At 52.0% G+C, this 22,539-nt stretch overlaps 2 protein-coding genes across 3 annotated transcripts in view; both read right to left on the reverse strand.

Annotated features, from left to right (window-relative positions):
- LOC311582051 (H-2 class II histocompatibility antigen, E-D beta chain-like) overlaps positions 1-22,539 on the reverse strand; it is a 185,637-nt gene that overhangs the window by 117,624 nt on the left and 45,474 nt on the right. The gene's annotated exons all lie outside the window — the stretch shown is intronic.
- LOC311580500 (butyrophilin-like protein 1) lies at positions 3,512-13,155 on the reverse strand. Of its 2 annotated transcripts, none has more exons than XM_084752170.1 (10): positions 12,839-13,155; positions 12,104-12,214; positions 9,773-10,126; positions 8,803-9,084; positions 8,500-8,700; positions 7,932-7,952; positions 7,817-7,843; positions 7,609-7,635; positions 5,125-5,151; positions 3,512-4,257 (listed from the first exon to the last, which is right to left on the reverse strand). In XM_084752170.1, exons 1-10 carry the CDS (start codon positions 13,041-13,043, stop codon positions 3,695-3,697), a joined length of 1,818 nt encoding a protein of 605 aa, XP_084608296.1. In that variant the 5' UTR covers positions 13,044-13,155; the 3' UTR covers positions 3,512-3,694. The 2 variants fall into 2 exon arrangements, with proteins under 2 accessions (XP_084608296.1, XP_084608297.1); XM_084752171.1 differs by having other exon boundaries at positions 12,756-12,843.

Raw genomic sequence — 22,539 nt, forward strand, 5'->3', positions numbered from 1 at the left:
GACACCCTCACACAGACATGTATGCAGATAAAACACCAATGCGTATAAAATAAGTGAATAAATAAATCATTAAAAAGGGGGGGGGGCTTGTGTCACCACAACAGGGAGACTTGCACAGTGAGGGCGCCTGCTGCTCCTGGGGAGCAGATAAGAAGGTTAGGGTATCCAGCACCAGGGAGGCAGAGGGGTCCCCAGGAGGCCAGTGACCTGACCTCCCAGGACTTTCCCAGGAGACATTCTATGATGGCCTCAGACTTCACAGCGGCTCCAACCCCACTAAGGACCCTGTGGGGAATGGAAACATCTTCTACCGCTGCTGGCCATCCCAGGGCTCTCCCTGGGGACATCAACTGCAGAGAAGCAGCGGTCCACCTGTCTGTTGCTTTTGACGTGAAAGGACTCACAGACCTAACTGCCATAGCCTGTGGCACTTAGAGCGAATTTCCTCTCTCTCTCTCTCTGCCCCGCTAGGAGCTGCCCCAGCTGAAGGTCCAGTCACGACTGGAATGAAGCTCGGACCTTTTGTGAGTAAGAAGACCCAGCCAATGATAAAGCATTGTCCATCCGTGGAAAGCGCAGGATCGTGTCTCTTCACAGGAATTCTACCAAACATTCCATGAAGAAGCAGAGCCCTTTCCTGCTCAAGCTCCCGCACAACCCACGAGGGGGGAGGCTTCCAGTAGCAGTTCTGCAAGCCACCGGAAGGATCATGCGCCGTGACGAAGAGGGCTTGCCCCGGGGGTGCAAGGATGTCCCAACATACACACCAGAAAAGGTGATAGGAAGTGCAAGAAAAACCAGACCACAGACTCAGTATTTGAGGAAAAAAATGTTTTCAAATTCAGACATTCATCCATGAATGAAGCTCCCAATATTAAATTTGACGTGAAAAGAAACTTCAGTGCGTGGGAGAGCAGGCATGACACGTCTACACCTGCCCTGACAGCCAACAGAAAGCTTGCAACAAGGACCCGGCCCTGTGAGCTCCTATAAGAAGCGGAAAACCTTGTGGGGTGGTTATGGCAATCATTTTTGGAACGTGAGCCCAGAACTGAGGGCCGCAGAAGCAGCAACATGGCAGGTCAGCTGAGCGTGGTTCTGATGGTTACCTTCTGCTTAAGTCACCACTGTTAGCGGTGGCTTCAGTCTGCCTACCTGTGATGTCATTGCTTTCCTGTCACGAGGGCGTGGCCACTGCCCAGGGCCATATAAAAGGACAATCTCCCCCCTCCCTCTCTCTCTCTCCCCCCTCTCTCCCCCTCTCCTCTCTCTACCTCTTACTCTTTCTCTGTCTCTGTTTCTCTCTCTTTCTCCTCTGTCTCTTACTCTTTCTCTGTCTCTGTCTCTCTCTGTCGCTCTGGGGTGCCCCTCCTCCTTTCCGTCCCCCCATGCTCACATAATAAACTCCTTTATAACATAACATGTGGCATCTGGTACCTTTATTAACTTATCATTTTATAGCCTTATATCTCATATTATACATAAAAACCACTGCATTTAAGATGTGGCTTAGGTTGCTATCAAGTTCTATCGATATTTGAAAGATCATTCTTGACATTTTAATATGGTGTTGCTGCTTTTGTTTGAGGCTCATGAGGTCTCTTTAATTTTTATTCCTTTGAATGTTGTTTTAGCGCTGTGTTCAGCGGCGTAGCCTGGTCACTGGTGCCCACGCAGAAGTTACTTACTGCCAGTTCTTTATGAAACATAGAACACAGGTATAGAGTGTTAGGAACTTGTGGAGCAAAGCCAGGTGGTGGCGCACGCCTTTGAGCCCAGCACGCGGAAGGCAGAGGCAGGTATATCGTTGTGAGTTTGAGGCCAGCCTGGTCTACAGAGGGGGCCTACACAAAGAAACCTTGTCTCAAGAACAAAACAAAATAATAAAATAAACAAACAAAAACCCAAACAACACCAAACAAAACCTTACAGAATAATTTCCTTATGCTAAATCTAGTAATTGCTATAATTTCACAATAGCAAGGTCTGCCTTCGTTGTGTAGTTAAGGAAGTTGCCTGTCCTAATTTGGTTCTTTGTTGCTGTGGTAAAAACCATGGCTGTGGTGTTTCGAATAGGAATGGTACCGTAGGCCCAATATGTGAATACTTAGTGACCAGGAAGTGGCATTATTTGAAAAGATTAGAAGGATTAGGGGTTGCGGCATTGTTGGAGGAAGGAAGAGCCCACTGGGGGGGGGGTTCAGATTTCAAAAACCCATGCCAGGCCCAGTCTCTCTCCCTCCCTCCCTCTTCCTTCCTTCCCCCTCCCCCTCCCCTCCCCCCACCCGCAGCCCAGGATGTAGCTCCCAGCTACTTCTCCCCCACTTCCCCCTGACCTGCCCCCCGCCCCCCCACAGCCCAGGATGTAGCTCCCAGCGACTTCTCCCCCACTTCCCCCTGACCTGCCCCCCGCCCCCCCACAGCCCAGGATGTAGCTCCCAGCGACTTCTCCCCCACTTCCCCCTGACCTGCCCCCGCCCCCCCACAGTCCAGGATGTAGCTCCCAGCTACTTCTCCCCCACTTCCCCCTGATCTGGCCCCCCGCCCCCCCACAGCCCAGGATGTAGCTCCCAGCTACTTCTCCCCCACTTCCCCCTGACCTGCCCCCCCTGCCCCCCCCACAGCCCAGGGTGTAGCTCCCAGCGACTTCTCCCCCACTTCCCCCTGACCTGCCCCCCCGCCCCCCCACAGCCCAGGATGTAGCTCCCAGCTACTTCTCCTGTGCTGTGTGTGCCACTGTGGCCCCTTGCTATGATGAGAGTGGACTCAGCCTCCGAAACCATAAGCAAGACCCCAGTTAAATGCTTTCGTTCACAACTGTTGCTTTGGTCATGGAGTCTATTCAGAGCAATAAGCAGCAGCCATGACAGTGACCGAGTGTCTCGGAGAGAAAAGGGTTTATTTCATCTTGGGGCTCCCAGGTCACACGTCAGCACTGAGGGGAGCCAGGGCAGAACTCAAGGCATGAACCTGGAAGAGGCGGGGACTGATGCAGAGAAGATGAAGGGACGCTGTTCCCTGGCTTGCGCCCCGAGGCTTGCTCAGTCTGTTTTCTGGTACACCCTAGGGCCACCTGCTCTACACATCAGTCATTAACCAAGAAAATGTCTCAGAGACTTGCCTGCAGGCCGGTCTGAGGGAGGCAGCTCTCAGAGACTTGCCTGCAGGCCGGTCTGAGGGAGGCAGCTCTCAGAGACTTGCCTGCAGGCCGGTCTGAGGGAGGCAGCTCTCAGAGACTTGCCTGCAGGCCGGTCTGAGGGAGGCAGCTTTCACTGAGCATCTCCTTTCTCAGAAGACTCTAGCTTGGGTCAAATTGACAAACACCCACTCAGCACATCACTGGCCTGTGATGGAAACAAAGAATAACTGGGAATGTGTCAGAGTACATACATTGCATACTCGCACAAGAGTGGCCCTACGTAGCCCTATATAATTAATAATAATAATAAAAATAAAGCCGCTGGTGTATAAGCAGGGAGCAAACATGCTAGCAGACTCAGAAAGCCGTGGATTCATTGATCTTAGGGACGATTAAACAGATTTATATATAAAAAGGATGAGTATTAACAATCATAGCACCACACACAGCACAAGCCGTTTGAGAATCTCGTCCGGGGTCTGGCCATACAGGCTCATGAAGTGTCAGGCTAAGAGGCCTCCCAGTCAGAGGGCCCCGCGCCGGCCCAGGAAGACCTCACAGATGCTGCGCCTCTGCCGCAGTGTCCGCCCCCTGAGTTCCTTGTGCTGATGGGGAGAGCTCCACACAGCTACGCTTGAAGTAAGGATAGAGTGATCCCACGAACTCGGCCTGGGTGAAGGAAAAGATGTGGGTCTCGTCACTCATGTTGTAGAAAGAAAGGTCGCTGTCCTCCTGATCCAAGAACACCGCAACCTTCTCTGGACTCGTCTCCAGCCACAGCTGTTCCTCCAGAGAGATGCCCTGGGAACAGAGGGTGAGAGCCCTGAACTCCTTCCCCTTCTTCTCCAAGACCCTGAATTTCCTCATCAGTTCTCTGGGTGACGCATCCTGTTCATATAGTTCATAAACGCCGAGTGTCCACTCCTCCATGCCCCCGACGTCCACCTCCCAGTAGTATCTGCCCAGCATGAAGCCTTCCTGGTAAAGTGTGATGATGTTGTCGTGGTCAACTTGTGGGTTGCTGATGGATGGTTCGGCTGGCTGCTCCCTTCTGTTCTCTTCTGTCTTTGGGTCAGATTTGTCCTGGTCAGGCACTTCAAGGTTTATCTTTACAGGAGCTGGAGGAAGAAAAGGAGGAGAGGGGTAAAGGAGGGGGAGGGGCAGGAGGGAAAGAGGAGGAGGAGGAGGAGGAGGAGGAGGAGGAGGAGGAGGAGAAGACAAAGGCACCATTGTAATGTTTGTATATCAGCAACTGTTCGAAACCAGCAACCAGCGCTGTGTGTAGGAGGCTGCTGGATGAGCGAAGCCTTAAGGAAACTGGGTGTGGGGGGCTCGTGCGTCAACACGTCTCAGTGCGTTGGGCCGTGTGCTCTCCCACCGCGTTCTGAGCTCTGCACCTTATTCTATCGGGTCTATGCTACTGTGGGGCCTTGAGAGCATGGACTGAGCCAGGGCTTGTGGTGGTTATGTAGTTGTGTCCCCCCTTTCCTCCCCCTGGCGCACCCCCCCTCCCCTGTGTCCTCGGTAAATCGCAGCCTTGCTCCTCAACTATGGAAGGGCCAGTCACAAGATGGCCTCACAAAATGAACCTACTTGTTCCTGCCACCCTTAGTTTTTCCTTCCTTGGGCATCTCCTCAGTAAGGAGCTGTGATGATTTCTGTTATCCAAGCCCAGTGGGTCCCACGGATAAGAACGCTGGCCCCGTGTGTGGAGATGGGGACAGAACCAGCGTGGCTCCTCCTGGCAGTGGCTCCCAGCACAGGGTCACACAGAGCGACGCCTTTTTCTCTTCCCCACTGTCAGCCTGAATAACAGCGTCTCTATCTGTCAGGAAGATCACCCAGGACACCAGGGAGCAAACGCGGGGCTGGCGGACTCAGTGGTTGGCCTGGCATGTGCCGGGCTTGACACTCATCTCCACACGAGGAACAAGGCGCCAGGAGCAAAGTCAGAGGCCGAGGCAAACAGGAGCAAGTGCACTCACCCGGCTGGAACAGCTCCTTCCTCCAGTCTGGAAGAGAGCAGAGCAAACAGCAGGCAGCAGGGAATGGAAGAGACCTGTGCTCCCCAGCACGGCCTCCCCTCCCTGCCTTCCTCACTAAGCCCCTCAGACTTTCTAGTGTCCAGAAACTCCCTAGGCAGGCTGCGCCCTAGAGACTCAATGCTGGGGGAGGGGAGGGGATGGGGAAAGATAAAGGTGAGGATGGGGTGTGCGTGTGAGGAGTGAGGGAGGGGGAGGATGAGGCTGAAGGGGGGGTTAGGGATGAGGGAGGGGGAGGATGAGGCTGAAGGGGGGGTTAGGGATGAGGGAGGGGGAGGATGAGGCTGAAGGGGGGGTTAGGGATGAGGGAGGGGGAGGATGAGGCTGAAGGTGGGGTTAGGGATGAGGGAGGGGGAGGATGAGGCTGAAGGTGGGGTTAGGGATGAGGGAGGGGTGAGTGTAGGGATGAAAGTGAGGGTGGGGCCGGGCGTGGTGGTGCACGCCTTTAATCCCAGCACTCGGGAGGCAGAGGCAGGTGGATCACTGTGAGTTCGAGGCCAGCCTGGTCTACAAAGTGAATCTAGGACAGTCAAGGCTACACAGAAAAACCCTGTCTCAAAAAACCAAACCAAACAAAACCAAACAAACCAAACAAAACAAAACCCAAAAAACCCAACCCCACTCCCCCCCAAAAAAAAGAAAGAAAGAAAAAAAAGAAAAAGAAAAAGAAAAAGAAAGTGAGGGTGGGGATGAGGACAGGGATGAGGGTGGGGATGAGGACAGGGATGAGGGTGGGGATGAGGACAGGGATGAGGGTGGGGATGAGGACAGGGATGAGGGTGGGGATGAGGACAGGGATGAGGGTGGGGATGAGGACAGGGATGAGGGTGGGGATGAGGACAGGGATGAGGGTGGGGTGGGCACTAAGTTCCTCTTGCTCAGCTGCAGCCATTGCGGTGGAGATGAGCGAGGGGTTAGATACGTCTGTGGCCTTGGGAGAAGGGACAGGTAAGGACTTTCTTAACAGGCAGATCTCTGGGGTCTCTCACTGAACCTCCTTCCACATGCATGCACACACTCACACACGCACACACGCACTCACACATGCAAGTACACATACATATGCACACACGTGCACACGCACATGCAAGCACACATATGCACGCATGCACACATATGTGCACGCACACACGCACACACATGTGCGCACACACGCACACACTTCTAATATGTAGAGCTGAGAGGTCGGGAGTCAAGAAGAGAGGCTAGGAAATGCAGCTCCCCTCTCCGTCCTGCAGGGAAGAAGTTTGGGCACAGGAAGAGATGGCTGACTCTCCCGCGGCCTGAGCTTGCCTGTTCTGTGTTTAGCTCTCCTCTTCAGAACCACAGGGAGTTTTAATTTACGTGTGTGAGTGTTGGCCTGCAGGTAGCATGTGTGCTGTGTGGGCGCAGTTCCAGCAGAGGCCAGCAGGGGGAGTGAAGCTGCTGAAGGTTGTGAGCCACCATACATGGGCCATGGGACCTGAACTGGTTCTCTGCAGGAGTCCCACTGCTCTTAGCCACTGAGGTCTCCATCTCCTGTGGGAGCATCCTAGGTAATCCTTAGAGTCTCACCAGAAGCTGTTTAGTGAGCTGTGGAGGCCTCTCCTCCTCTTCTTCCTCCTCCTCCTCCTCCTCCTCCTCCTCCTCCTCCTCCTCCTCCTCCTCCTCCTCCTAGCACTCAGGCTGCCTGGCCTGGCCTGGTTCCTGGCTTATATTCCTTGGGGGCTTTCAGCTTCCACAGGGTCAGAGGTCACAGCTGTGCTGCTTAGTGTTTGTGCACTCCACATTCCACACACTCACATACGATACTCACACACACATCACACACACACACACACACACACACACACACACACACACACACACACGTCACGTGCACACACTCACACACGTCACATGCACACACATCACACACACACACGTCACACACACAGGTCACATACGATACTCACACACACATCACACACACACACACACACATTACGATACTCACACACACATCACACACACACACACACACACACGTCACATGCACACACTCACACATGTCATGCACACACATACACACATATTCTCACTCGTATCACATAAACAGTAACTGAATAGTCATTTTTTCCCCTTTTTCCTGGTCTACAGAAAACAACTGATTTAATCCCCAACACAAATGACCACAACTTGCTGGGCACGGTGGTGCACACCTGAAACCCTCCCATTTGGGAGGTGGAGGTAGGCGGCCCAGAACTCAAACGCAGCCTTAGCTACAGAGCGTGCGATCCAGCCTCCCTTGTGTGAGAGCTTGTCTCACAAAGCTTTTGTTTTGGTTTTTCAGTTTGCAAGTTGACAGCCAGTAAAGTGTGTATGTGTGAGCTCACGTGTGTTTAAGTTTCCAGTTACACTCGCTGTGCTAGAGTTGCTGGCGAGACTCGGTGCCCAGGAGGTACTCACCAGGGTAGAGCCAGGCTTTCTTCCAGTCTGTAACGGAAGGGAAGCGACATGGTCAGTACCGACTCATTGCCCCACACGTCCCCCTTTTCCTCCAGTTTTATTCGACAGCCATCATTAAACCGTTTAGTCCCCTCACCCCCACCCTGAGAGGGTGCTGAGTGGGAGCCGGCATCAGGGCATCCGGGGTGCAGAACCCCCGGTCTCTTACCTTCTTTGTACAGCGCCTTCCTCCAATCTGAAAGAAACAACCGTTGGTGAAAGGCAGAAGTGGCGGGAAAGGGAAGCAAATGCTACAGAGACGGAGGAGGGGACGCTAGACTCACCCAGATCGGCCTTCAGGTCATCTGAAAGAAAGGAAAAGTGTCAGATCCGTCAGACGGGGTCTCAGCCACCCTGAGTCTGGAGAGGAGCTAGTGAATTAGGCTTGGCTTCCCCTTAGGGTCCCCATAACTAAGGAGCTGAGCGTGCACATATGGCTGCTGTAAACCCACAGGCTGCTATTGGGTCACCAAGTGGTACCCGAGCTTCTTGGGACTTTAAGGTATCTTAGGGCTCCTCAGGCTGGTTCTTGACTGATTTTTTTTTTTTTTGAGAGAGAGAGAACCAGGTGCCAGAGAACTGGCAGCACCCTCTGGCGGAGTGTGGGCACAGGGGAAGGTGGACTGTGGGGGCCTCGGGGAAGGGTGAGGTGTGGGTGTGGGGAGAGGCGGGGTGTGCGGGGCAGGGTGTGAAGGCACTGGGTGTGGTCTGATGTCGACACCCCCAGTCTGTCTTCTGGGCCTCTGCAAGACTGTCGGCTCTGGGGAGCGCTTGCACCCCACACTCCGCTGGCTCCTTCAATCCCCAGCCGGTCCTCGAACGTCTGGCTTATTTTGCTGTTTCCCCGTGTACCTCTGCGCTTAAGCGCGGCTTCCACTTCCTCCTTTATCTGAAGTATTTTACGAGATTCTTCTGACTTTTTCTCCGTTTCTCTCCTTTTGATTCGGTGTTCTTTCCAGGTGGCGAAGCTGGTCCTGCCGAGCAGGAGCAACAGCACGGGGAGAGAACAGGCCAGGGCTACTTTCCAGGGACACGTGCTGGGGAAGAAGGGCTCTGACAGGGAGCAGGTAGACGCTCAGAAGCTGGCCTGGAGACGACTCCTGCCAGCCTTTCTCCCGCCCCTCCCCCACCCCTCAGAGTTTGGTCCTCACTGACCTGGGAGGAGGATGGTCTTCATTTTCTCCTGGCCATAGAGGGGGTTTTGGATGGAGCAGGTCACACTGCCTGCCGCTCTATCTGTGACCAAGACAGACACCTCCGCGTGGAAGAGCCCGTCTGCGTCTCGGGTCAGTGACTCAGAGGAGGATGGCAGCGTGTTCCCCACGGTGTCTCTCCACTGCACCTTGGGTTTTGGGAACCAGCCACCTGAGGAACACAGCACTCGGATCCCGTTGCTCTCCGGCCCTGTCATGTGCACAAGAGGAGCAGAGCCTAACCCTGCAGAGAGAAGACACAAGCTTGACGCTGGAGTGCTCGAGGGCAGGTGACCTTCACTGTACTTAAAAGCTGGTCCAATTAAAAAAAAATTGTCTTGGTTTACTGGAAGTTAATGCCAGAGAGTGTCAGCATTACTATCAAATACACTTGCTGGGGCCTTCCAGGAACAGGCCCAGAAGCCATGGACAAGTCCATCAGTCAGCAGAGTGCCTGCTGGGCAAGTGCAAGGGTCAGAGTTCACCTCTCCAAACCCACATGAAACCTGGGTGTGGTGGCACAAGCTTGGCAGCCAGAGACAGGCGAGTCCCTGGGAGTCCCTGGCCACTCAGCCTAGGTGAATCAGTGATTTGCAGGTCACTGAGAGCCCTGTCTCAAAAAGCATGACCTGAGGTTAATCTCTGCCTTCCACACATAAGAAACACACACATATGTGCACCTACACATGCATGCAAACACACACACATACACACACACACACACACCACCTCTTAGGTTCAGAAATGCAAGGTCTGACGTTAAGCTCTGATGAGGAACAGTGTTATTCTCACTAGACACCACAGGGAACTGATTTCCCACAGACACCAACATGTGCAGGACACGGGCAGCTCCAGGCTGGGTGTAAGGAGGCTTAGGGCCATTTGCCATTTGTCTTACATCATAAGCAACACTCTGGGCCAAGCTCACAAACCTATGACTCGCAGCTCCATGGAGACCTCTTGGGAGGTGAGGCCATATGTAAGCCGGCAGTGATACTGTCCGTCGTCCGAGGCCTGGACCTGCTGTATCTGCAGAGCCACAGTTCCCGTGTTGATGGCGTTTTTCAGCACCCGGGTCCTGCCCTGGTACTCCGGCATCTGCACCTCTCCTTGTTCCTGTCCGCTGTGGAATGTCAGCACCGTGTGGGTGAGCTGGTCACGGTACCATCGCACATGCATCTGAGCGGCACTCTGCCGAGGAGACAGTTGGCAGGGCAGGGTGGCATCGGTCCCCAGCAGGGCCACAATGGGCCCGGTTGGTCCCATCACAGAAAACTGAGACATTTCTGGGGACCAGAGACAGATTGTGGAAGCAAGTTAGAGATACGAGGCTTAAAACAAACAACCTCACATCTTCATATCTAGGAAATTAAACATACCTTCGCCTTTGTATTACACTAGAAAAAGTATTACATTTTAATAGTTATATAAATGGCTCCATCTCTGTATATGGATGGGTGTGCTTCTGTGTTCTTGGGACTTTTACAACATGAACACTTCTTAGCCTCTTCAATATTTAGGATCTGCTGAAATACACAACCTTATCCCATTGTACAGCTTAGGAAATGGACATTTTTCAAATATATCAACGTAGCCAAGATCACAAAAGCAAAGAGGGATGAAGGAGGAGAGAGAGAGAGAGAGAGAGAGAGAGAGAGAGAGAGAGAGAGAGAGAGGTCCCTATAAACCTGAAATGAGGGGTCTCAGGTCGAGAAGAGTTCAGGCAGGGACAATGGTGCTGAGGAACTCTGTGTGAAGTTAGAGTTGGTGGCCCTGGCCATAGGACACCAGAGAGAGTGACACTGTGGGGCAGGAGCATCATAGTGGCCATTGCAAGACTGGGGACAGGCTTTTTCCAGTTCTGCATTGCTTCCAAATGTAGGGTGCCTCTGTGACTCAGCGGAAACATTTTCTCATCTACCGAACACTGGGTGCCAATGTACACATATGCTGACAGGTGACAATGTACACACAGGTCAGCAGGTCTCAGTGTGCACACATGCCGGCAGGTGCCAGTATACACACATGTCAGCAGGTGTCAGTGTGCACATGTCAGCAGGTGTCAGTGTACACACATGTCAGTGGGTGCCAGAGTACACACACACACATCAACAGCTCAATTTAGAAAGAATACTTCACTGTTTCACAGTGCAGTGGGGAATCACGGTTTCACACGAATGCAATCCTGCATCAGTTTTGGCAGTGAAGGCCTTCCAACTATTTTAGCACATATTGTTAGCTATATATAAATACTCTTTTTTTTTTTTTTGAGACAGGGTTTCTCTGTATAACAGCCCTGGATGTCCTGGAATCGCTTTGTAGCCCAGGCTGGCCTTGAACTCAGAGGTCCACCTGCCTCTGCCTCCCGAGTGCTGGGATTAAAGGCGTGCGCCACCACGCCCGGCTAAATACTCTATTTTTTAAAACCAATCTACTATTGGGCAACATTTATAGCACTTCACCTTATTACTTTAAACAATGCTGCAATAAACTTCACACACATGCTTACACACAGATACATACATAAATACATGCATACACACATACACAGACACACAGTGTTTTACAGAAAAAAATTACAGGATTTGGAATCAGCATTCATGGACATTTGTATTTTTGATACCAGGGCAGGGGTGTGTTTGATGGTAGACCAGTTGTCTGGCATCTACAGTGGCCTGGGCTTCACAGGGATTTTACATTTCCCAGCCGACATCAGGCTCAGGAGCTAACAGGTTGTGCACTGCCCTCCTTCCTGCGCTCCTCCAGAGTCTGAGAGCTTCAACCAAAGGGCACTTTTACTTTATGAAGGGCGGGCCGGTGTCCCAGAGAGAATAAGCGATCTATGTAAGGCCACAACCAAAGAATTCGGAATCCAAATCTTTGTCCTGCTATGCACACAGAACCCCCTAACATGTCTCTTCCCCACCACAGTGGCCCACACCCCTCAAACCCTGAGTCAAACTAACTGTCTCCCCTAAACTTCTAGACAGGTATCTGGCCACAGCAAGGAGAAAACTGACCCACGCTGTGAACACCACACAGGGCATCTCAGCACGCAGACACTGTAGACGTTACCGGGCTGACCTCGCCCACACTTGGCGAAGATTTAGGTAAATGTCACAGTTCTGAGTTTTATAAAAATCACCCCAAGGACTGGGGAGGACGACATTTTCTTGGCCAGTGGATGGCAAGTGATTGCATTTGCATGAGAGAAGCCATTAAAAACAAGATAAGAAATACAGAGCAGAGGGCAGAACACTGACCTCCTGAGACTCCCGTGGACACCAGGAGGAGCAGAGGGAGGAGCCAGCCAGCCGGAGGGGAGGCGGGGGAGCCCTGCATCTCCAGAGCGTGGAGGGCAGAGGCCGTGTTCACTGTGGGAAGGCAACAGGTGAAGGTCCTCAGGAGAGACACCCTGTTCAAAGACTCAACGCAGTCACAGGTTTCTAGCTGTGTCTTCCACAAAAGATGAGCCCCGCCAAGCCCAGCCCTCCCCAGGGCCTTTCATGTGGTCTATTTATTCTGAAGGCCGACAGTTTCCCTGTGGGCGTGGGAAACTGCCAAAAGGGAAACTGCCAAAAGGGAAACTGCCAAAAGGGAAACTGCCAAACGTTTCCTGTGGCTGAGGAGGGCATTCTTGCCTTTCTGTGGGCTCACGGACTCACAGGGGATCTTGGGGCTGGATTCTTTGAGCTCAGTGCAGGGCAGTGAAATCACACAAGGAAGTAGGCCACTGGCTCCCACAACCGTCTTTTCATTTATTTATTTAACCTTTTATTTGCTCATTTACTTAATTATTTCCCAGCCAAGGGAACTTTTCTCACTACATCCTCATGCCTTCAACACCCCCCCCCCCCCTGCAGGCCCATGGCGCACTCGGACAGACCTGCTCATAAACACAAACTCCTCATGCACCGTCTAGACAGAGCTGTGGGTTCCCGGAGACTCCTGGGTTCCTCAGTGCGCCCCCAAAGCCTGGCTCTGGAGACCACTCTCACCTGCGTTACTGTGGCTGCTGGGGCCAGGTTGTCGGATTTCCACAGATGTTCTCCATGACAAGGGCACACAGGGCTGCGCCCGGGCTCCGGCTTCAGAGTTTCTCCTAAGGAGTCTAGGAGGAAGGCTCAGCCACCTCCAGCTCCTCAGGTACTTCAAGAGTGGAAACAATAAAAGCCCAAGGGACTTTGCCCTGGGCTGAGCCATAGAGTGACAGCAAGGGCCCCTTCGGACACTTTTCTCTGTGAGCTGTCCCCCACACAGGCAGGGAGAGGCAGTCAGGTCTGACGCTCAGATGCGAGGGTCACTCACACAGGTAGCTGATGTACAGACTACAGCCAAGCGTGCTTCTCCCCCTCCCCCCACCCCGCAAGGTTGACTTTTCTGACAGTGTGTGTGGAGCCTCGGTCACGTGACGAGCTCATGGGCAACCTGAACTACACAAGGCCATGTCTCAGGCAAAACCAGAATGACAGCAAAACCGAGGGCTTGTCAACTCCCAACAGACCTGCAGTTAAAAGAATATGTCATGTGTGCGTGGGCGTTTTGCCCTCATGCATGGCTGTGCACCACGTGTGTGCAGTGTCCGTGGAGGCCAGCAGGGGGCGTCAGTTCTCCAGGCAGTTGTGAGCTGCCGTGTGGGTGTGGATACTAAACCAGGTCCTCTACAAGAGCAGCCAGTGCTCCTAACCGCCGAGCCATCTCCCTGGCCCCCCAAATTTTGCACTTTCATATTCCACTGTATATTGTCATCCCTTTGCAGTTGCTGGAAGTCACATGGTCTTAGTGAATATATCCATTTAAAGGAGAATTATTTTCTTTGAATGGCTTCTCTCGAAAGCTTATTTTTCATCTTTAAGTTAGCATCATGATATAAGAAGATGTCCGCACAAGTGTTTCGTTCTGTGCATCTCTTATGACTCCCACGAGGCTGTTCAACCTGAGAGCTGGAATTTCGAGGATATAAATTAGTGGTTTTTTTCTTCCCTTTCAAAGAATTATTTTATTTTTAATTGTGTGTGTGTGTGTGTGTGTGTGTGTGTGTGTGTGATTGTGTGTTTGTGCACTTAAGTACAGGTGCTCAGCCAACCAGGAGATGACAGTGTGTCAAAGCATCAGCAACCAGAGGATGACACAATGCTAGAACTTTCTAGCCCTTGGCTAGATGGATGGTCTATAGAGACCCTCGTTTCCCACATGTTAATTTATATAATTTCAAAACGTTAAGGACATGGATTACCACCCCAGCCACCTTCATTGAGGAAATGGGGCACCAACAAGTCCTGTAGCTCCCTCCAGATCCGAAGCATCAGCAACAGCATCAGGAGATTACCCCACGCCATCTTCTAAGATTCCAGGACCTGTGTCGCTTACCGGAACTCATACAGCTTAGAAAGACTGCTCCAGTGGGTTGCGCCAGCTCTCGGCTGCACCTCGTAACCGCGTAACGGTCGCCACTCGACTGTCTGCGCTCAAGTTCTCTTTTGTACTTATTTCACCTTCAGTTTTGGGACTGTCTGGAGGACGGCAGAGGACTGCCACCCAGAGTTTCCTGGGAGACGCGTGTTGCCTCCGGTTTCCCAAATCCCTTACATGTCCACCTGTGCCTTCCTCTAGGGCCCCCAATCCCACAAAGCATCGGCAGGCAGCCAGGAGGAGGCGAGCTGGACAGGGTTACCCTGGCTGCCCCGCTCTCTGAGGTGGTGAGCGGTTCCAAGAAGCCTTCATCTCTCTAAGAACTTACACAGTAAGGATTTTCCTCAAGCAATCTATTCGATGGAAAAGGGATAGCATCTTCAACAAATGGTGCTGGTCTAACTGGATGCCTACGTGTAAAAAAAATGCAAGTGGACTCATATTTGTCACCATGCACAAAACTCAAATCCAAGTGGATCAAAGACCTCAACATAAAAACAGAGACACTAAGTCAGTTAGAAGAAAAAGTGGGGAAGAGCCTGGAACACATTGGCACAGGAGACAACTTCCTGAACAGAACACCAACAGCCCAGGCCTTAAAGTCAACAATTAATAAATGGGACCTCATGAGGCTGAGAAGCTTCTGTAAGGCAGGAGACACTGTCAATAGAACAAAGCAACAGCCTACAGACTGGGAAAAGATCTTCACCAACCCTACATCTGACAAAGGTCTAATATCCAAAATATATAAGGAACTCAAGAAATTAAACACCACCAAACCAAATAACCCAATTAAGAAATGGGGCTTGGAACTAAACAGAGAATTCTCAACAGAGGAATATCAAGTGGCTGAGAAACACTTAAAGAAATGCTCAACCTCCTTAGCCATCAGGGAAATGCAAATCAAAACAACTCTGAGATTCCATCTTACACCCATCAGAATGGCTAAGATCAAAAATTCAAGCGACACCACATGCTGGCAAGGATGTGGAGAGAGAGGAACACTCCTTCATTGCTGGTGGGAATGCAAACTAGTACAGCCACTTTGGAAATCTATCTGGTGCTATCTCAGAAAACTGGGGATAGGGCTTCCTCAAGACCCAGCTATTCCACTCCTTGGAATATACCCAGAAGATGCTCCAGCACACAGCAAGAAAATTTGCTCAACCATGTTCATAGCTGCCTTATTCATAAATAGCCAGAACATGGAAACAGCCTAAGGGTCCCTCAGTAGAAGGATGGATAAAGAAACTGTGGTACATTTACACTATGGAATACTACTCAGCTATTAAAAACAAGGAAGTCCTGAACTTTGTGGACAAATAGATGGAACTAGAAAGGATCATAATGAGTGAGTTAACCCAGAAGCAGAAAGAGTCAAATGGTATATACTCACTTATATCTGGACACTAGCCCAAGGGGCAGGTCCCATGAAAGTCTTCACTTACCAGAAAGTGGGACAGAGGGGAGGACTTCCTGTTGGGACTCTAGGTGAGAGAAGCATGGGAGGATGGGGAAATAGAAGGATCCAGAGGGTCCTAGAAACCTACAAGAAGAACATTATGATGGGCAGATCTGGGCCCAGGGGTCCTGCTCAAACTATGGCACCAGCCAAGGACAATACGTGCAGTAAACTTCAACCCCCTACCCAGATCTAGCCAATGGACAGGACATTCTCCACAGTTGAGTGGAGAGTGGGGCCTGACTTCACACGAACTCTGGTGCCCCATATTTGACCATGTCCCCTGGATGGGGAGGCCTGGTGGCACTCAGAGGAAGGATAGCAGGCTACCAAGAAGAGACTTGATACCCTATGAGCATATACAGGGGGAGGAAGTCCTCCTTAGTCACAGTCATAGGGGAGGGGAGTAAGGGGAAAATGGGAGGGAGGAATGGGAGGATACAAGGGATGGGATAACCATTGAGATATAATATAAATAAATTAATTTTTAAAAAGATTTAAAAAAAAGAATTTTCCTCGAGCCTCTCCTGGGTGATGGGTAAGAGGGAGGGACAGAGCCTGGACCCAGAGGGTGGGTAGAGAGCAGGCAGAGTCCTTGGGAATACAGGAAGGTGTGGGAGAAAACTCAAGGACGCTGAGCCACACTGGAAGCTGCTGCTTCTCTCTCCCTTTGCCTCTTGCCTCCCCTTCCCTCTCTCCCGCTCAGTCAACTGGCTACCAGGCTCTCAGACTAACGGCCTCAGGACACTGCTGTTCAGGTCAGGGCTCCCTCCAGAAAAGGAAGCGAAGGGTCTTTTTGCAACCAAGAAATCATTTGCTTTGTGTGAGACTAGCCTGTGTGCTGTAAAATGCACGCATGCACACACACACACACACACACACACACACACACACACACACACACACCTCAAAATAAAACAAAAAGCAAGTGAGCAAGTGAACAAACAAAAAAACCCCACTGACACATCAGTCTGTGCATATAAAAATCTGTGATGCCGAAGGTCCCCGGGGCTCTGCTGGAACACCGGTGATTGACAGGGATGGGACAATGTGCTCTGAAGGTGCCAGGCAGGTCAGCCCGACACACTTTCCACTCTCGTTTTTACCCTGTAGATTCCTTGTAGGAGGTGGTCAATGTCTCGGATGTTTCGGATTTGACCTAAACGGTCTTGATATTTTGATGCATTTATCATGTTGTACTTTGAAGTGGAATCAGTTTTTGTTTTGTCTTGTTTTTTGAGACATAGTTTCTCTGTGTAGCTGTAAGTGTTCTGGAACTCATTCTGTAGACCAGATTAGCCTCAAACTCACAGAGATCTCCCTGCCTCTGCCTGTTGGGGGCTGCATCACCACCATCACCACCACCCAGCCTGAAACAGTTTTTCAAAGTATAAGCCAGGTGTGGTGGCCCACGCCTTTAATCCCAGCACTTGGGAGACAGAGACAGGAGAATCAGTGTGAGTTCAAGGCCAGCCTGGTCTAAAGAAAAAAGTCTTATTTTAAAATTACTTTATTTCATCTCATCCTCCAAAGACAAAGCTGCTTCCGCTGCACTGCTGCTCCTCTCTTGAAGTCAGCCTCATTTTCATGCGATGCTGCACATCATGCAACGCTGCACTTCAGGCGATGCTGCAGTTCATGTGATGCTGCCTGTAGTGGTTCATTTTCTCCACCTCTTTCCCCATTAATCTTTACTGACGATCTGTGTTTGTTTTTGTGAGAAAGGATCTCCCTGTGTAGCTCTGGCTGTCCTGGAATGCTCAGAGATTTACCCGATTAAAGGTTTGCACCACCACACCCAGTCCTTTACTGCAAGGATTTTAATGAAAAGGGAAAGGGAAAACCGTTCTGTTGTACAGGAACACTGACGGCAGCGTCGACTAGCAACATATTTTAAATGTAGCAAAGACGATCACTTTAAAGGAAAAGTTCAGAGTAGTCCAATGTACTTGCCGTGCCCTCAAGTCCTAAATGTGCTTGGAGCGCACAGATCGAGGAGAGTGTGCGATGTGTGTGGTAAGGCCTCCCCCACCCTCCCCCACCCTCCCCCACCCTCCCCCACCCTCCCCCACCCTCCCCCACCCTCCCCCATCCGCCACCTCCCTCCTCACCCTCCCCCACCCTCCCCCACCCTCCCCCACCTTCCCCCATCCCCCACCTCCCTCCTCACCCTCCCCCACCCTCCCCCACCCTCCCCCACCCTCCCCCATCCGCCACCTCCCTCCCTCACCCTCCCCCACCCTCCCCCACCCTCCCCCATCCCCCTCCTCACTACTCATCCATTCGTTCTCTGTCTCTCCCGCAGACCCCACTGCTCCTGGGAGTGGGGCTGCCCTGCAGTGGTCAACAAACCAGGGCTTACACTCTTAACCGATGCTGCCGACAGCCCCTCTCCCAGCAGCTATCAAGTAGATCCTCAGCTAGGGGAGGAGCTTTGTGCCCACCCCCCTCCCTGCTGCCTTGCCCAGTTACCGAAGAGGAAGACAGCAAATCCACTAGGTGGTGAAGGAGTGCACCATCTCAGGAAGAGGTCAGAGGTCGCCAGTGGCGATAATGTCACAGCACTTGCCGTTCGCTCCCCTATCGGGTGATGGACCATGGAGTCTGACCCTTAGAAGCAGTTGAGTGATTGTGTAATCATCTTCTGCCCACTTAGCCTGGCTGGGTAGACATGCTCACACTCACCTTCCACAGGCTGCTCACACTCACCTTCCACAGGCTGCTCACACTCACCTTCCACAGGCTGCTCACACCCACTCACCTTCCACAGGCTGCTCACACCCACTCACCTTCCACAGGCTGCTCACACCCACTCACCTTCCACAGGCTGCTCACACTCACTCACCTTCCACAGGCTGCTCACACTCACTCACCTTCCACAGGCTGCTCACACTCACCTTCCACAGGCTGCTCACACTCACCTTCCACAGGCTGTTCACACCCACTCACCTTCCACAGGCTGCTCACACCCACTCACCTTCCACAGGCTGCTCACACCCACTCACCTTCCACAGGCTGCTCACACTCACTCACCTTCCACAGGCTGCTCACACCCACTCACCTTCCACAGGCTGCTCACACCCACTCACCTTCCACAGGCTGCTCACACTCACTCACCTTCCACAGGCTGTTCATACCCACCCACCTTCCACAGGCTGCTCACACTCACTTACCTTCCACAGGCTGCCCACACTCACCTTCCACAGGCTGCTCACACTCACCTTCCACAGGCTGCTCACACCCACTCACCTTCCACAGGCTGCTCACACCCACCCACCTTCCACAGGCTGCTCACACCCACTCACCTTCCACAGGCTGCCCACACTCACCTTCCACAGGCTGCTCACACTCACCTTCCACAGGCTGCTCACACCCACTCACCTTCCACAGGCTGCTCACACCCACTCACCTTCCACAGGCTGCTCACACTCACTCACCTTCCACAGGCTCCCCATTATGGTGCCCCCTTTTTTATGGCCAGCTCATGCTTTGCTGTCCCTACTTTGGACTCCCATGCTGTGTTCTCTCAGGTCAAAGTCTTGCTTCTTGGGCTTTGGCCCAGGTTACTTAGGACCGCGTTCCTGCCCACGTGCCGCCCTGTTCATAAGGCCGTGCAGCAGTTGCTCCTCCGGCAGCCATGGGGAGACGTGTGAGGTGCAGATTGCTGTTTTCCAGAACGTTGTCCTCCTTAACTGGTCACAGGTAGCACCAGACATCACTGGAGGGATTATAATTTTCAGCTAAAATGCGACGCAGTCCAGTTTCACAATGTTTCCTCCATCCAAGAAATAGGGGAGTGAACCCAGAAGAGCTTATATGAGACTTAAAGTTAAAACCAGCATGTCTGTTACTTGGGAACCTGGGTCCTTCCTGCATCCTGGCACTGCTGTTTTTATGCAGGTGCTGGTTATGTGGGTCCACAGGCAGACCCCACTGGTAAGGACTGAAAGGGGAGATGTGACAGGAAGAGAAAAGGAATGGATTGCAGATAAAAACAAAACAAAAACAAAAGAAAAGCAGCGGGGCTCCTTGTGGACCCTCTTGACTGTTTTTATTGTCCACGCAGTCTCCAGTGAGGAGTTAAAAAGCAAATTTATAGAACAACTACAAAGACTGTGCGTGCAGTGGTTTGAATGCGCCCCCTCCCCCTTCTCTCCTCATCCTCCCCCTTTCCCCCTCCCCCTTTCCCCCTCCCCTCTCCCTCCCCCCCAGGCTTGTAGGCTTCAGCGCTTAGACCCAGCTGGTGGAATTGTTGGAAGGATTAGAAGGTATGGGTGGCCTTGTGGGGACAGGTGTGTCACTGGGGTCCAAAGTCCACAAGGTTTCTAGTTAGCTCTCTGCCTCATCCTGTGGGTCAGATGTGAGCTCTCAGCTACTGCTCCAGTGGCGCGCCTGCCTGCTGCTGCTGCCTGCTGCTGCTGCCTGCTGCTGCTGCCTTCTGCCTGCTGCTGCTGCTGCTGCTGCTGCTGCTGCTGCTGCTGCCTGCTGCTGCTGCCTGCTGCTGCTGCCTGCTGGCATTTTCAGTCTGGCCATGACAGTTGTGGACTCCAGCCCACAGGAACCATAAGCCCCAGATTAAATGCTTTCTTTTCTAAATTTCCTTGGTTGTGGTGTTTTGTCATGGCAATAGAACAGTAACTAAGGCAGACTGTTTAATGAGTTACTATAGAAAACCCCGTTTTAGGCATGGAAGTATCGTGTTCTTTGGGGCACCAATACATGGATTGGTATGAAATACCTTACGATGGATTTGTTATTTTTATTTTTATTTTGACACAGGGTTTCTCTGTGTAGCCTTGGCTGTCCTGGACTCACTCTGTAGACCAGGCTGGCCTCGAACTCACAGAGATCCGCCTGCCTCTGCCTCCCCAGTGCTGAGATTAAAGGGATGCACCACTGTGCCTGGCCTTATGATGGATTTAAACATTAGCATTCTCCTGTCTTCTTTCTGTTGTCCTTACATGACCAGATGCAGACAGCCTTGGATAGAGACCACACGGCAGGCTTTGGTCTGTTTTTAAAATTATTTTTTATTTTATTTGTATATTTGTATGGATGTCTTGGCTGCATGTATCCCTGTGCAGCAGGTATGTGCCTTCTGCCCTCAGAGGCTGGAAAAGAGCACCAGGTCCTCCAGGACTAGAGTTAGAGACGGCTGTGAGCTGCCATGTGGGTGCCGGGAATAGAACTCAGGTCCTCCTCAACAACAGCAAGTGCTCTTACCCCTGAGCTACTTCTCCGTCCCTTGCCCTGATTCGTAGTGTAAGTGTCGGGTCTTCCAGAACCACGGACCACAGTCCTCTCTCTTGTGCAAAGAGGAAGGAGACCGTCTCCCGCTTGCATGAGGAGTCCCTGTCCCTCTGGCGCTACTGGATCGGGCATTTCTGGAAAAACCCATCCAGGTCTCAGGGGAGTGACGTTTCCCTCCAGGTCTCTGTTCTCCTCTCATCCTCATGGTGGGTCCAGAAGACAAAGTGATAAAGCTGCTGTGCACAGGTGAGGGATTGTCCCCAGCCCGAGGGATGACAGAAAGAGGCAAAGGGAGAGACGATGCTATCACTGTGTGAGGGTCAGACCAAGTCCATGATGGGCGGACTCAGGTAGAGCTGTCCCTCAATGTGAGCGACAGCGCCAACAGGATGGCCCTGCTCCAGGATGGACCCACGCCTATGTCAGGGCAGTTCTTCTCATTGAGGGGAGAGAGGAGAGGAAGGATGGGTAATCAGGAAGTGGGGTGCATTGCACTTGCGCGGAGCCTCTTGTCAGGACGTGGGGCGCACTGCGCTTGCGCGGAGCCTCTTGTCAGAGGAAGCCCTCGCGTGTGGCTTTCGGCACTTTTGTGATTCTCCTGACTGCTGCTGTGGTTTTTCTCTGGAAGGAAAAACAGAAGATGAGGAGATCACAGAATGCCAAGGACCAAGAGAGAGAAGGGAGGAGTCAAAGGTAGCCGGAGTCAGGCAGAGCGGCGTTCATGGCATCAGACTGTGTGTGGGACTGAGATGAACCGCCAACAACCCTCAGAGCCATGACCCCCAGGGAAATTACACAACAGGGTTCAGCAGAGAGAGAGAAATCACCGGCTGTGGAAAAAAAAATGACCACACACTTTTCGACCAAGATATATTTGTGGATCTAGGTAGTTAATAGAAAAGCTGCGCCACAGCTGTGAATAGTAAATAACACAAACCAGAAATAAACAGTAGACCTCTGCCCTGAAAAGTGATTTTTAAGTTTTGGCTTGGCTACTGTAGAGACAGTCAAGAAAGAGCGTGGGGGAGTTTTCCTCTCTCTGCCCTGTGGTGTGTGTGTGTGGGTGTCCTTTCCTGTGTTATGCCCTGCTGTCTTATAGGCTGTTCTTCCTTCTCAGTGCCAAGGAAGACATTGTATCAGCAAGGACCCCCCAGCCCCACCCTGTCTAACACTATGGTTGGGTTCACTGACATCAACTATCTGCCTTAATCTCCTGTTCACTTTCTGGTGAGACGTCTTCCATCCAAGATGGCTAAATAAGACCAAATGCTCGGCACCAGCAGCAGACACATTGTTAGTCACCTGCGCTCATGGCCTGGGGTGAGAGGACATGGTCCCAAGCCTGGGCCATGCAGGAAATCAAGGTGGCACTTGGGGCCTGAGGGACCAACAGGAGGCAGCTGTGTGGTGACTGGAAGCTGTGGTGTCCCCTAGTTTCCAAGGAAGTATGTGACTCCTCAGCAAGGAAGTATATGACTCAGCAAGGAAGTATATGACTCAGCAAGGAAGTATGTGACTCAGTAACTTGTAGGCTGACAGAGAGATGGGGCTCCGGTAGTTGGGGTCCAAGTAGGG

This window comes from Acomys minous (genome assembly GCF_964271855.1).
Source record: "Acomys minous genome assembly, chromosome: 13".
In the NCBI taxonomy this organism is placed as follows: domain Eukaryota; kingdom Metazoa; phylum Chordata; class Mammalia; order Rodentia; family Muridae; genus Acomys; species Acomys minous.

What these genes read in the sequence shown, in the direction of transcription:
- LOC311580500 (XM_084752170.1), bottom strand. Translation starts at nt 13,043, where the DNA reads ATGGCTCAGCCCAGGGCAAAGTCCCTTGGGCTTTTATTGTTTCCACTC. An exon ending in TGACCTGAAGGCCGATCTGG is followed by an intron (nt 7,844 to 7,931) that starts GTGAGTCTAGCG and finishes TGTTTCTTTCAG; the next exon opens with ATTGGAGGAAGGCGCTGTAC. An exon ending in GAAGGCGCTGTACAAAGAAG is followed by an intron (nt 7,636 to 7,816) that starts GTAAGAGACCGG and finishes CTTCCGTTACAG; the next exon opens with ACTGGAAGAAAGCCTGGCTC.